The 13,307-nt window shown below is 43.3% G+C and overlaps 1 protein-coding gene across 5 annotated transcripts in view; it reads right to left on the reverse strand.

Annotated features, from left to right (window-relative positions):
• Positions 1-7,243: 7,243 nt before the first annotated feature.
• Positions 7,244-13,307, reverse strand: part of Kiaa2026 (KIAA2026 ortholog) — a 77,772-nt gene continuing 71,708 nt past the window's right edge. For 4 of the 5 annotated variants that reach the window (XM_032891787.1, XM_032891785.1, XM_032891786.1 and 1 more), the window contains one exon: positions 7,244-12,392. In XM_032891787.1, coding sequence (XP_032747678.1) covers positions 8,788-12,392 — 3,605 coding nt within the window. In that variant the 3' untranslated portion in view covers positions 7,244-8,787. The remainder of the gene's footprint in view (positions 12,393-13,307) is intronic. The other variant, XM_032891788.1, reaches the window with a different exon arrangement.

The raw sequence follows: 13,307 nt of genomic DNA on the forward strand, positions 1-13,307 counted from the left end.
TGGCATTCGCCTCTGTATTTGCTGTATTCTGGCTGTGTCTCTCAGGATCGATCTACATCCGGCTCCCTGTCTGCCTGCACTTCTTTTGCTTCATCCATCTTGTATAATTGGGTGGCTGTATATGTATGGGCCACATGTGGGGCAGGCTCTGAATGGGTGTTCCTTCAGTCTCTGTTTTAATCTTTGCCTCTCTATTCCCTGCCAAGGGTATTCTTGTTCCCCCTTTTAAAGAAGGAGTGAAGCATTCACATTTTGATCATCCATCTTGAGTTTCATGTGTTCTATGCTCTGCTGGACAATGTTAACCACGGTGCTCTGTGTTCTAAAGGGACCCCATAATAACGCATTGTAAAGTTTCTCTCTCTCCTCCCTCCACTTCCCTCTCTCCGTGATTATGTATTTGTGAGGACTGAGGTCAGTGTTGGGTAGGTTTTTTTGACAGTCTCTCAGCAAACCCTGAGTTCATTGGTTTGGCTAACTGGCCAGGGGGCCTCAAATACCCACCCGTGTTCACTGCTCAGTTCTGGAGTTAATGTGCTTCCACACCTTACCATTATGCGTGGACTCTGGGGTTCCAAAGTCTCAGGCTCGTGTGGCAGGCACCTTACAAACTAAGTGATCTTCTCAGCAGAAAATAAAATGAACAAATATATGTCTGTATTTGTCAAACTATAGAGTTTGGTTTTGAGAACTTCAGACACGAGTTCTGTTAATTATATCACTCCATCCCTTCCCTTCCTCATCCATATCCCTACCCCACTCTTCTACAGATTCATGACCTCTTTCCTATGATTACTATCGCTACACATATATACACAAATGTACACACACATTACACATGTATACACACATATATATAGAAAACCTATTGAGTCCATGTAGCATTGCTAAGAGTCTTTATCTTGAACTATACCTATTATGTAGTCCTAATTATATTTTACTTCAACACTCATAATGGATGGTAAGTTAATTAGTTTTCACTAAGCTTGAAAGTAGTGGAAGGATTTTAAAAAAGTAAAAGCAATTTTTGTTGGGTTGATGTCTGTGTATTAAATGCCCTCAATTTACTTAAAGCAGGGCCCGTCCTTTCTGCCACTGTACTGCGTATTCTAGGTTAGCTAGCCTGCAAACGTCCAGCCTGTTCTGTCCCTCCTTTCCATGCTCTGTGGGAGTGCTGGGGTTACAGGTTACATTGAGGAGAGCTCCAGGGAGCCTTCAGGCTTGCATAGCACTTTTCCCCTACCCACCGAGCCATCTCCCTTATCCTCTATTTAGTTTTTGTTAGTTTTTTGAGTTTTCAAACTCTCAAAAGAATATACAGAGTAAATTACAAAGGGCCTGAGATTCTCCAGTGACTACTTGCTTCTTTCTTTTCTTCCTTTCTTCTTTTTCTCTCTCTCTCTCTCTCTCTCTCTCTCTCTCTCTCTCTCTCTCTTCTTTTCTGAAACAAGGTTTCATGTAGCTTTGGTTTTCCTGGAACCCACTCTTGTAGACCAGGCTGGCCTTGAACTCAAAGCCTGCTTCTGACTTCCAAATGCTGAGATTAAAAGCATACACCACCAAGGCCTAGTGTGATTTTTTTCATATCGATGTATCAATTACCTAATTTTTTTGGTCAGCTCATTAGTTATTATTGAGACAAGGTCTCATGTAGCTTGTGACCAGGCTGGTACTCCCGACTACCTCCTGTGTGCTGGGACTACAGGCTGTTGGTGGGAATTGAACCTTGGGCTTCCTGTGTGCTAGGCAAACAATCTACCACCTGATCTGCACCCTAGCCTCTTATGAGAAAAGGTTTTAAACCACATTTCCTATGACCACCTTTTTGGATCACAGACCCTCTAGCTGGCTTCTCTCCCTCTGCCAGAAGTCAGGCTACCCAACCCTCACTTCATGTGACTCTGGGGATAAAGAAGTGATAGGTGACTGCACTCAGGCCACAGTAGAGAAGCCAGCTCAGCTCCTCCTTGCAACTCCAAGGTAAACTAATGAGCCTGTCTAGTGGCTACCTCTGTCTAGCTCTGGCTAACTAACGGGGTGCAGAACCTCCCGCCATCTCCCCAAACTCAGAACACCATTTTGTCTTGAGGACTTCAAGGCTCGTTCCTTTAGGCTCTAGTCATGCTCTCCCGGGCAGCTGTCTCCCAGTAGAGTCCCTCTTCAGATCTGAAAGTCTGTTCTCATCCTGTGCTGGAGAGTTTATGTCAGCTTGACACACACTAAAGTCATCTGAGGGAAGGAACATCAATTGAGAAAAAAATGCCTCTGTAGGCGAAGCTCTGTGAGTTTGAGGCCAGCCTGGTCTACACAGCAAGTTTCAGGAAAACCCTGGGCTACACAGAGAAACCCTGTCTCCAAAAACAAAAACAAACAAAAACTCAACTGGGCTGTACGAAGACTGTAGGGCACTTCCTTAATCAGTGATTGATGGGGAAGGTCCACTTCACTGTGGGTGGGGCTACCCTTGGACTGGTGATTCTGGTTCTGTAGGAATGTAGGTTGAGCAAAGCAGTAAGTGGCACTCTTTTGTGGCCTCTGCATCAGCTCCTGCCTCCGGGTTCCTGTCCTGACTTCCCTCAGCAATGGACTATCATGTGGATGTTTAAGCCAAAAGCCTTTCTTCCCTGGCTAGCTTTTGGTCACAGTGCTCTGCACAGCAGTGGAATCCAGACTAGGAATCCCCCTCCTCCCACTCCTCCTCCCCACTCCTCCTCCCCACCCCTCCTCCCTAGTCAGGGTTCCCTTTCCAGAGCTTTGAAGGGTAATTGTGTCAGCTCCTCTTCATGGCCCTGATGCCCTTAACACTTAACACACCCAAAATGCAACCAGAGTCACTCTCCTGGGTGGAGCTATAAAATGAAAAGAGTAAGAACAGGTTGTTCTTCTTAAAACCCAGGACTATTGATTGGATGGCGTGAGAGCGGTGAGCCTCAGACCTGCTTTCTGAGGCGCTGCCAAGGATCACAGAAAACTTAAGGCTGTTTAAAGGAATGTCTTTTTCACTACACGATTCTTACTTATTGTTAAGGCAATGAATCACCTAAAATTTCTCTTGTCACTAGAATCATAAGTGTAAAATTGACAGAACTATTTCTACCAAAGACAGAGGTAGATTAAAGGGTTAAACACAACCAAAAAAAAAAAAAAAGAGAGAGACCCTAAACAATGTTTGTGCCTTTCCCAATTGTTAAAAATACCCTGTTCTCCTTTCAGACAGATGAATTCTAAAGGAAGAGGCAGTTAGGAATTTTGCTACGCCCCCACCCCCTGCTTCACAATATCTTTGCATCTCATTCACACCTTCAGAGGGGCCCAGGGCCCATTTCATTGGAGGCTTCCTCAAGCCTCTCATACTGTCGCTCACTGACAAATCTGTTTTCCATGTGGACAGATTCTCCTCAGTGTCCCTCTAACACTATCCGGTCAGAGGTAATAGGTTTGGGCTGAGTCCACCAGAGAGAAATTACAACGTACACTAAAGGAATAGGAGGTATTAAATTTAGCCCTACTTCTCAAGACCACTCCTTGGGCTCACAATCAACTGCAGGCAACCCTGGGAGCCCTGTGCTACAGACAGAAGTACCATATGATGCTAGAAACCTGTGTGGTAACAGCAGGAGTCTACCCCATCCAGAGAGGCTCACATTGAATCAGAGGACAAACATCTCCGCAGAAATGGATGAACGTTAAAGCACTGGTAATCCTGACACTAAAGACCAGTATCATTAGCAGTTAGGTCGAGGCTCTGAATTCATTGCTCCAAGTGCTTTGCTGCCTGGACCGAAAGAGCTGGCTTCAGGGAGGGGGAGATCCTTGTAAACACTGTAGGTAGGATTGGCTTACTTGTTGATGAAGGAAATGTGAACCTAGGAGATCAAATCCCACTGGTAAGCATGGGGTCCTGGCCTTCACTGCAGTGCGCTCGCTTACGGTCAGAGAAGGGTTCAGGACATGGTGCTACTGTGATCTGTTTTCTGAGAGCTAGGAGGGGACTAGAGTGATCAGAACTCATGGCTTAGTCTCCTCTGACTAGAAACAGTCTTTTCCAGTTAGCCAACTACACTGGGACAAGTAACACCAGCTTCACTCTGAGGTGAGCTAACAAAGTTAGAGCAGTTTTTATAGGATCACATGCCTCTCTCCTCCAGTCCTAAGACTGTGGTCTTGAATTCAAACTTCAAGCCTCTATATATTTCCCTTGGAGATTCTTGAGGTGGAAACTTCTAGTTTTCTTTGGAAAGTTGTTGTTTTGCTGGAGCACACGGGTGAAAGGATGTCTTGCTAATGCAGTCATGTGGAGGAATGTTTTCCTGAGGCAGACACAGGTGAAAGGATGTTTGGTTATAGCAAACATGTGAAAGGACACTTGATGAAGGAGTATAAATATAACCCCACAGACAGTGGGGCATGAGCACTGAGCACTGGCTTGGTTTGCTCCATCTTGTAATTCTTCCCTAATGATACACGTTTGCCTTAATAGCATTGTTGAGCTCAACTTGCCGTAATGCTGTCATTGAAGGAAACTTGCCCAAGAACTGCTCGTGAGGTTCCTGCCAGATTGCTGCTTCTGCAGCCTAGTGGTTTCTTTAGGACTGAACTTCAGCTGGTGTCTGCCTGCTGGAAGGACTGGTCTGTAGCTGTGAGAGATGAGAGTTTTAAACTAGCTCAAAACTCAGCAACAGGACCTGACTCAGGAAGACAGATGGTTAAAAATGCAGGAGGACTGGTACAGACTCACTGACCCTCTGGATGTCACGGATGTCACCGGATGTGAGTAAATGAGTAACGGGTTCTGTTCTACACCTGTGATGTTTGTTCAAGCCCCCATTGTGCCCTACAGATAATGTTCCAGCCATTGTGTCCTGCAGATAGTATTCCAGGAAACCGGGCCGAAGCCTAACCAGACGCCTCGTCGACTCTGACAAACATTTACCCTAAAGGACAGGAATCAAGATCTGTTCTCAGGAGAATGAGGGCTTGACCTTTCCCCTGATTTAAACCCTAGAGTCCTAAGAACAATCCTGTGACTTTTGAGAGTTTCCCCTTGTACATTTTTGGTATTTCCTTTTGACATTCCCTCATCTCCTGGGGCTTGTGACTTCTTCCTTTAAAAAGTCCTTCTCCCAGCCACTCAGGGTTGATACCTCTGTCTCCTGCATGGGATACATGTCGGCCCAGAGCTCTCTATAATAAAGCTCGCCTCTGCGTATTGCATCAAGATGGTCTCTCGTGTGTCTGGGATCCTCGACTTCCCGAGACTTGAGTAAGGGTCTCCCTTCGGGGATCTTTCAGCTGCTGGTTCGTGTCTGGTGTCTGCCTGCCTGGGGGACTGGTCTGCAGCTGCTGCCTCGTATTAGGTGTTTGCTATGGGACTGAACTGTTGCCAAAGATCAAGCTCATCCCCAAAGAACTATTGCTGAACAGGTCCACTTCCCCCATATACTACTAACTTTTCTCTTTCACTGCTTCTGTTGGCTGGTAGGCTAGAGGAGAGGTTGAACCCTTATTAAAAGTAGGTTGCAAAAACACTTATGCCCACAGATTCTGACATGGACATTGCGATTATTGCTATGGTAAAGAGCAGGCATACTTAAGAAGAAAAAAAAAAAAACTAGTCAAAAAGGTATCAGCTAGGGTTAGGTTGGTCAGGAGGTAAGGCTGACTTTAATAATTGATGAGATTACTGTACTTCAAGCTACACATGCTGAGCGTGGGAGCACTTGTAGACATCTGCCTTTCCCAATTGTTAAAATGCCCCCACTAGACTTGAAGACAGCTCAGATCTCCAGAGGAATCTGAAGAAGTCCTCTACACGTTCATCTTACAGCTTGATTTTAAATGCTTAGCCATTTGAGACATCTCAAATTATGGCAAAAACATCTTTTTTTTTTTGTTTTTTTTTTTTGGTTCTTTTTTTCAGAGCTGGGGACCGAACCCAGGGCCTTGCGCTTCCTAGGCAAGCGCTCTACCACTGAGCTAAATCCCCAATCCCATGGCAAAAACATCTTAAATGTGTCTAAGAACTTTGGGGGGAAAACATCATTTTTAAAAAAACCTAAAGCTATTAATGGAAAAAACAGCAAAGAAAATTGAAAAAAAAAAAAAAAAACCCACAAAAAACCAAAATATCATCAACACGAAAGTATGAATGAGACCGCAAAGAACAGAGTCTGAAGACTGGGTCCGCCTTTTTATTTTTTAAGACACAAAGCTTTGTGTGTCTCAGGCTGGTCTCCAACTAGTCTTTATAATGGTCTTCAACTTCTGATTTTCTTGACCCTATCTCCTCAGTGCTGGGGACTGAATTCCTCATGAATACATGCTAGGCAAGCATTCAACCATCTCAAAGTGAACCAGGCAGTCAGATAAGCCACCTCGGGTTCTATTCAACAAGTGTGTGCCAAACACCCCGTGTGTGTCAGTTGCGGGACCACAGTGACTGAAATTTACACAGTTGTGAAGCAGGGATGTCCTCGGGCTATAAGTAACTGCAGTATTACGATGGCAGCTGCTGCATGGCAAAGACAGGGAGACATGGAGCAACTAGATCTTATAATCAAGCGTAGAAGTCAGAAAGGGAGATGGTGCCTCAAACTTTCTGAGTGTATCATCAGTATAAATTGTTTGAGAAATGTGAAGATTTTAGGAATACTTGTTATCCTTTCCACTTTAATAACAACACTGTGACGTCATATCAATGGAAATGTTTAGACCTTTTTCTCTTCTATTTATGTATGTGGCTGTGTGTGTACCTGTGGAGACCAGAGGCACTGGATCCCGTGGAGCTGGCGTTATGAGCTAGAACTGAACTCAGGTTTTCTGGAGCACCAAGTGCTCTCAACCACTTAGCCATCTCTTTCTTTAAACAATGAAGAATTTTTTTTTTTGGAGCTGGGGACCGAACCCAGGGCCTTGCGCTTGCTAGGCAAGTGCTCTACCACTGAGCTAAATCCCCAACCCCTAGAAATATCTTAAAATAGCATTTTGTGTGTATGTTGTGGAGGTCAGCGAGTACTTTCACAGCCCCGTTCTCTCCTTCCATCATGTTGGACATGGGGATTGAACTTGGGTCTTCTGGTTTGGTGGCAAGCACCCTTACTCACTGAGCTATCTCATAGGTCTAGGCCCATTTTTTTCTACTATTTTAAGTTTTAGACTAGAAAGCTGTGATGAGGCTTACTACCGTAAGCTGAATATGTATATATCAGCGTCTCAGTAAAGTAATAAAATAATAAAGCTCCAGTAAATACAAAGCTACCTTTTATTTATGAGGCACATTCCGAAGCTCTACAAAGTCAAGCCCTGAGTCAAACCAACTGAACCACCAATTTGCTTCCTAACAGGATTTAAGCAGTTGCTCTCTCATCTGAGTAAAAGACTAAAGAGCACTACTATTTTCCCTTGCTTTTAATTTCAAATGACAGAGAAATTCATGTTCTTAAACATAATTTTGGAAGATCAGTAATAATGAACCAAGCCCCAATGTAAAGAGCAGTGTAGGTGGAGAAGGAGGTGGAAGGTAACGCCAGCACTCTGCACTCCTTTGTACGCTTTTAGAACCCAGATTAACTGTCAGACATGGCAGGACACGTCTACAACCCTGGCACACTAGGGAGGCTGAGGCAGGACCAGAGTGGGCTATATAGAAAGTTCCAGGCCTGCCGAGGGGCACAGAAAAACCTTTCAAAAGTTTTAAGAAACATGTTTTGGATGTATAGACATAAACCAAATATACTTATCTGGAAAAAAACAAAAACAAAAACCCACCCATTTCTTTTTGTCATAGAATTTGGTGGTGATTTTTTTTTTCTATTTTTTAAAAATGTCTGAAACCATGAAATTTTGAATGTAGCACTATGGAGACAGAAGATGAAACATCAGGTTCATGCCCTGGACCTACTCCCCATGTGCCAGGTGAGTCTGGACATGCCACTCAGCTCCCGCGGTTACCGTGGAAATCAAATGAGATACAGGAAAGGAAGCTCCATCAAGCGTAAAGCCTGTGAAGCGCAGTCACTTCTAGACGTTTCCCAATTTTAACAAAGTTTTAAAGGACTGTTTCCATTTATACCTGTATTCTTTCAATGGACAAGAACACATTTTAAAAATGGTATTCAAACAAAGAAATACAGCAACTCAGTTTATTATATGCAGATTCTTCTGCATTGTTGCTAACAGTTCACTGGTCCAAAATTACTAAAATACTTAAAAAACTATACATTATGTAAACAAAACATAAATAAGACAGTATTGTTCTTTGTACATATATTTAGTACAGATTATTAGGGATGTAAGGAATATGTACAATTTTACACTATAAACTGCATTTTCTTAATGCATAAATATATATATATATCCTTTTTACAGAAACAAAAATGCCACTAATGACACAGAATACTACTATATTGTAGATACACCACAACAATCCAAATTCAAGAAGAAACATACTGATATAAGTGTGAAAAGGCTAGCTTACTTAAACTAGTCAGACTTGACTCTGTTCAATTTATGTTATAAAGACATGTAAATCTTGATGACATATTTTGAACAAAAAATTCTTGAAAAACATCCTCACACCAATGACTAAAATGGTATACTTTTTCCTCTCCAATAAAACGAAGCCCCGGGAAGGAAGGAAGGTACAGTAAGACACACACCTACACACAAACTGTATGTTTCCGCGTAAGTATGAACAATATGTTTTCAACGGTATAATAAACAGTTAAAATTTTTATAGGAGTTAAAACAATGCCCCATTATTTAAAAACTGGCTCAGTAAGTCTAAATTCAAGATGCAGCTGTGTCAGGCTTCTCTAAACCAGATGACGGAAACGCAGGGAAGACAGGGGCAGGGTTCTGACTAGCAGATACGACTGGAGGAAGGGATGAAGACAATGAAGGTGCCTTAGCTGCTGGAGTATTTATGGTATTTAAAATGGCTCCTTCTGGGCTAACCAATAGCTTTTTGACAGAGGTATCCAAATGAAATACTGATGTGCTACTTGGCAGTGGAGGATTACTGGGGGAAACAGCAGAAACCAAAGACGTTTTAGATAAAAGAGCAGCTGGAGAGGCCTTAATTACGGAAGTCAATGGTGCCGGCGGTGCAGGAGGCACGCACGCTTTAGTGGGTGTGTTTACAATGTGTGGAGCTGTGTGTACTGCAGAGAGAGAACTTGGACTTCCAAAAGAGTTCACAATCTTTGTAGAGTTTCTTACAGAATGCTTTAAGGGCTGTCCACTTAAAGAACTATTTGATGTTTGTATGATCTTCTGGACAGGATTATCCACTGGTGTAGCCAGTATGCTCTGGCCACTGTTAAGAAGTAAGGGAGGTCCATATTTTGGATTAGTAGCGATTAGGAGGACATGGCTACCAGCTCCAAGACCTTGCGGTGGAACAATAAACCGAGCTCCATTCATCATGATTTGAGTTCCTGGTGCCAAAGGTGTACTTGTGTTGATAACTATTTTTTGCTGAATACAAGGTTCGGTGAACGGAGCGCCTGCCAGACCAGTTATATTTGACGGTGGTGAACAAGTGTGAATGGCAGAGCCACCTGCAAGAGAATTGTTACTCAGAGTTGTTTTAACTAACGAAGGGGGCACATGCTGGTTTGGCACAGAAGGAACATTGGAGATGCTAACTATTTTACCTGGACTTGGGGAGGGGGATGAGAACTCGGCTGGAGGCTTAGTTGTGTTTGCATTTGTTGGCACTGTAGCTGTAGTCCCTGGTGAGTGGAACTGGAGAGAAGTCCGAGACTGTCTTTTAGGGAGAGACACAGGATGTGTGGCTCCTGGTACTGCTGCTGACTGTGGAGCTGTGCTGATTATTTTTGGAGATGTAGTCACAGGTGGAGGCAAGGCGACAGTCACAGGGATCTGCAAAGCCGATGTCAAACATCTGGGAGACACTGCTGGTTGGGTAGTTGAAATGAGAACGGATGATGCGAGGTGTCCTGTTTTTACAGTTGATATAGCCACAGTGTTTCCGAGATTTGATGTACAAAGTCTATTTGACAAAACAGGCATAATTCTGGAAGAGGTATCATTTCCACTGACTAAAACAGGAGGTCTTGTCCCAACTGAAGCAGGGGATGAGGTCACTGAAAGGGAACTCAAAGGTACATTTGCTGCTATTCCTGAAAATGTATTTGCAGCTCTTGCTGACTCACTAGCAGGAGGAAGGGTTTGACTCACAATACTTGAGCTTGCTGGAACCGAGTTACCACTCGGTGAGATGGGTGAAATGCAGCCCTTATTACTTTTGTCTTCAGCTTTTGGCATTACACTTTGCAATATATTAATTGATGACACAGCTGGCAGATTTCCTGGAGGATTTATAATTGCTTGACCTATGTTTAGTCCAATTTTCACATCTTTAATCTGCGACACAGCTGGTGAGGAATTTACTTTTCTCGGTGCTCCTACTGTAGAGGGGATCAGTACTATTTGGGGCTGCTCTGGATTCTTAACGTATGTTTTACTCAGTGGAGAAGGAAGTGTCTGTTTTAATGACTCTGCGACAAGAGCTGAGGATGAAGTGCCACTAGGAGCGGGAGCACTGATGAAGACGACTTTCTGGGTGGAAGCACCTGCAGATGCGGGTGCTGGTGCCACAGTAGCTGAAGGCGCACTGCCAGGAGGAGGGAGAGGAGGAGCGGACACCAGCATAAGTGTCTGACCTGGAGCCTCACTGAGCACATCTCCATTTATTGCTGTTGTTGCTTCTGATCCTGTAACTGGGTAACTTTTTGTGATACAATCTACTTGTTGTGGTTTAGTTGATGTATGAATAACACTTGCATTACTTTGCCCAAAGTTTCCTGCTGATATGCTAATTACACTAACTGAACTATTTGTTGGTGGTGGTAGCAGTGAGCTGGAAGAAATGGAGGGCTTCAGGGGTGAAGAGGGCATGCATGGCATTTTTTCTATCATGGGGCCCGCATAACCACTGCTGAAGGTTTGGCCTACTGTAGATTTGAGGTTTTTCCCCACGGGTGGATGAGAGCCACATGTAATAGACATGGATGTAGGAGCTTGGCTGAACGACGGCAGACTAGATGTAGCAGTCACTCCGGCTACTTGGGAGGAAGTAGGGCATGATGTTGATTTTGGCACAAGAAACGCCTGAAATTGAGGTGCAAAGGTGAAAACAGAACTTGAAGATAAACTGTTGGGTGAATTTTGTTCTGGATTAGTTTGTACTTTTACAACTCCAGTGTTCCCACCTCGAGTCCTAACAAGAATTGATTGTGAATCTCTTATACATACCGTTTTTAGTTCTTGCTTTGCCTCAGAAGAATCAACAGTTTGCTGTGAAAAACAGGGGAGGGAACTGCCAGGATCTGTAGATTCATTTAGTGTTGTTGCGGGCAAGAGAGGCTGAACTGTTGATGAAATTGTAGGTGAAGTGTTAGACTGGGGGAATGTGTTGGATGAAACTGTACTCTTGACTTTTCCTGCTTCACTTTGGCTAGTCTTAACTGGTGATATTAACACATTGCTTACAGAGGTCACAGGTGACAAAGGCTGTGATCTAGCACTCACATTTGACGAGAGTGTAACTGTCTTATTGAGAACTGTATCAGGCAGCTGGGTACAAACAGAGGTGACAGGAACAGACACTAAGGAACAGTTCACACCTGTCGTCTGTGGGCAAGGTGAACAGTGTTCTGCACCTTTCTGTTGAGGTGCTGCTATCTCTTTTGCAACTGCTTTCCCTTCTTTGTGCTGAATCACAAAATTCTTAGGCAGAATAAGAACTTGCTGCATGATCTTTTCTCCTGTTTTAGAATCCACCACAGGCTGCATCTGGATCTTGACAGAACTACTATGAAGGTCTACTGGCAACCACTGGCCACAGGGCATTTTGTACACCATCTGTAAAGGTCCTTTTGTACTGGTGAGGCAGGTCAATGCTGGCTTTATGGGGCTTGTTTCCGCAGGAGATGGAGCTGGCTTTTCCACAGCAGGAACACTCCTACCTGTGGAAGGGGGCAGTTGATTTGTTAAGGTCACTTTGTTCCCAATATTCTTTGCAAGCAAAGCCTGAATAGGTTTGGTCCCTTTCTGGAGAGTAGACACTGGTACTGAATCCTTTGAGGCAAATGACTCCTGAAACGGCAGTTCTGCAGGCTTGCACTCACTTAAACAGTCGATCGGCATGTCGACATCCAAGTTCTCGGCTGATGGCTCACTTGTGCTTAGCCTCGCTCTCTTCCTTGGGGAAAGCTCTTCTGTGCTGTCGTCTGGACAACTGCTTTGTCTGGACTGTCGTTTGAGGGCTTTAGGCAGTGTCTTCACTGTATCTTTAGAAGGCAATTCTTTTTTCAACAACTTGCTTCTGGCCATAGGAAAGCCTATGTCTGATAATTTCATATCATCTGAAAATGATAAAAGCAGGCATTTTGTTTATAGAAAACAATGATTGAGCAACACTAATTAAAAAAAAAAAAAGTAACCTTTTGAGCAGGTAATTTAAGAAGTCTACTGACATTCCAAAGCTTCTACACTACTGGAGAAGGTTGACAAGCTGACTTCCGTATGCCAAATATGCTTAAGAGCAACCTATTACTGACAGTAGTTCTGGTCTAATCCTGCTGTCTATGTGTAAGTGTTAAGAAAAACTCATGGCTAAAGAGGTAGGATCTGGCTAGTTTTCCTTCTCTAGTTAGGGAAAACTCTGTACCACAGAAGAATGGTTGCTATTCTATATTGTCTTTAGGGACTCTAAATGAAAACAAATGTTCAACCTTTCCTGTTTTTTATCCTTAAGTAATTTATAGTCATTATCTGGTCAGAAGAAGTCCACTTTTACAATTCACAAAAGACGTGAAATATGTTAAACATCACTACAAGTTTTCAATATCAACTTCTTATATAACTAAAGAATGCCACTGCTGAGTTAAAATGAGTCACATGCAATTTAATCAGTCTAGCTACCCACACTTATTGAATGATGTGTTTCCTTTGGTCTTAGGTGGCCATCAACCTTGGCCCCACCTTGTTTTAAAAAATCCTCACAATCTTAAGGATTTGTCAAATTCATTCACAGCAAACTCTGCCAACAGAACTTTAGGAGTAGTACAATAAAAAGATAATAAATTCCAAAGGGGTAACAGATTAGCAGTGCGGGATCTGTAACAAGCAGTGACATACATGGAACTTAGGGTTAAGCACTGTCTCCAGAAACTCTTAAAACTTAATAACTTCCAAGAAATTGCTTACAAGGATATGGACAGTATTTCTTTAAAATATCAGACTTCCTCAATCACATTCACTGACCAGATTACCTTTGC

This window comes from Rattus rattus, chromosome 2 (assembly GCF_011064425.1).
Source record: "Rattus rattus isolate New Zealand chromosome 2, Rrattus_CSIRO_v1, whole genome shotgun sequence".
Lineage (NCBI taxonomy): Eukaryota > Metazoa > Chordata > Mammalia > Rodentia > Muridae > Rattus > Rattus rattus.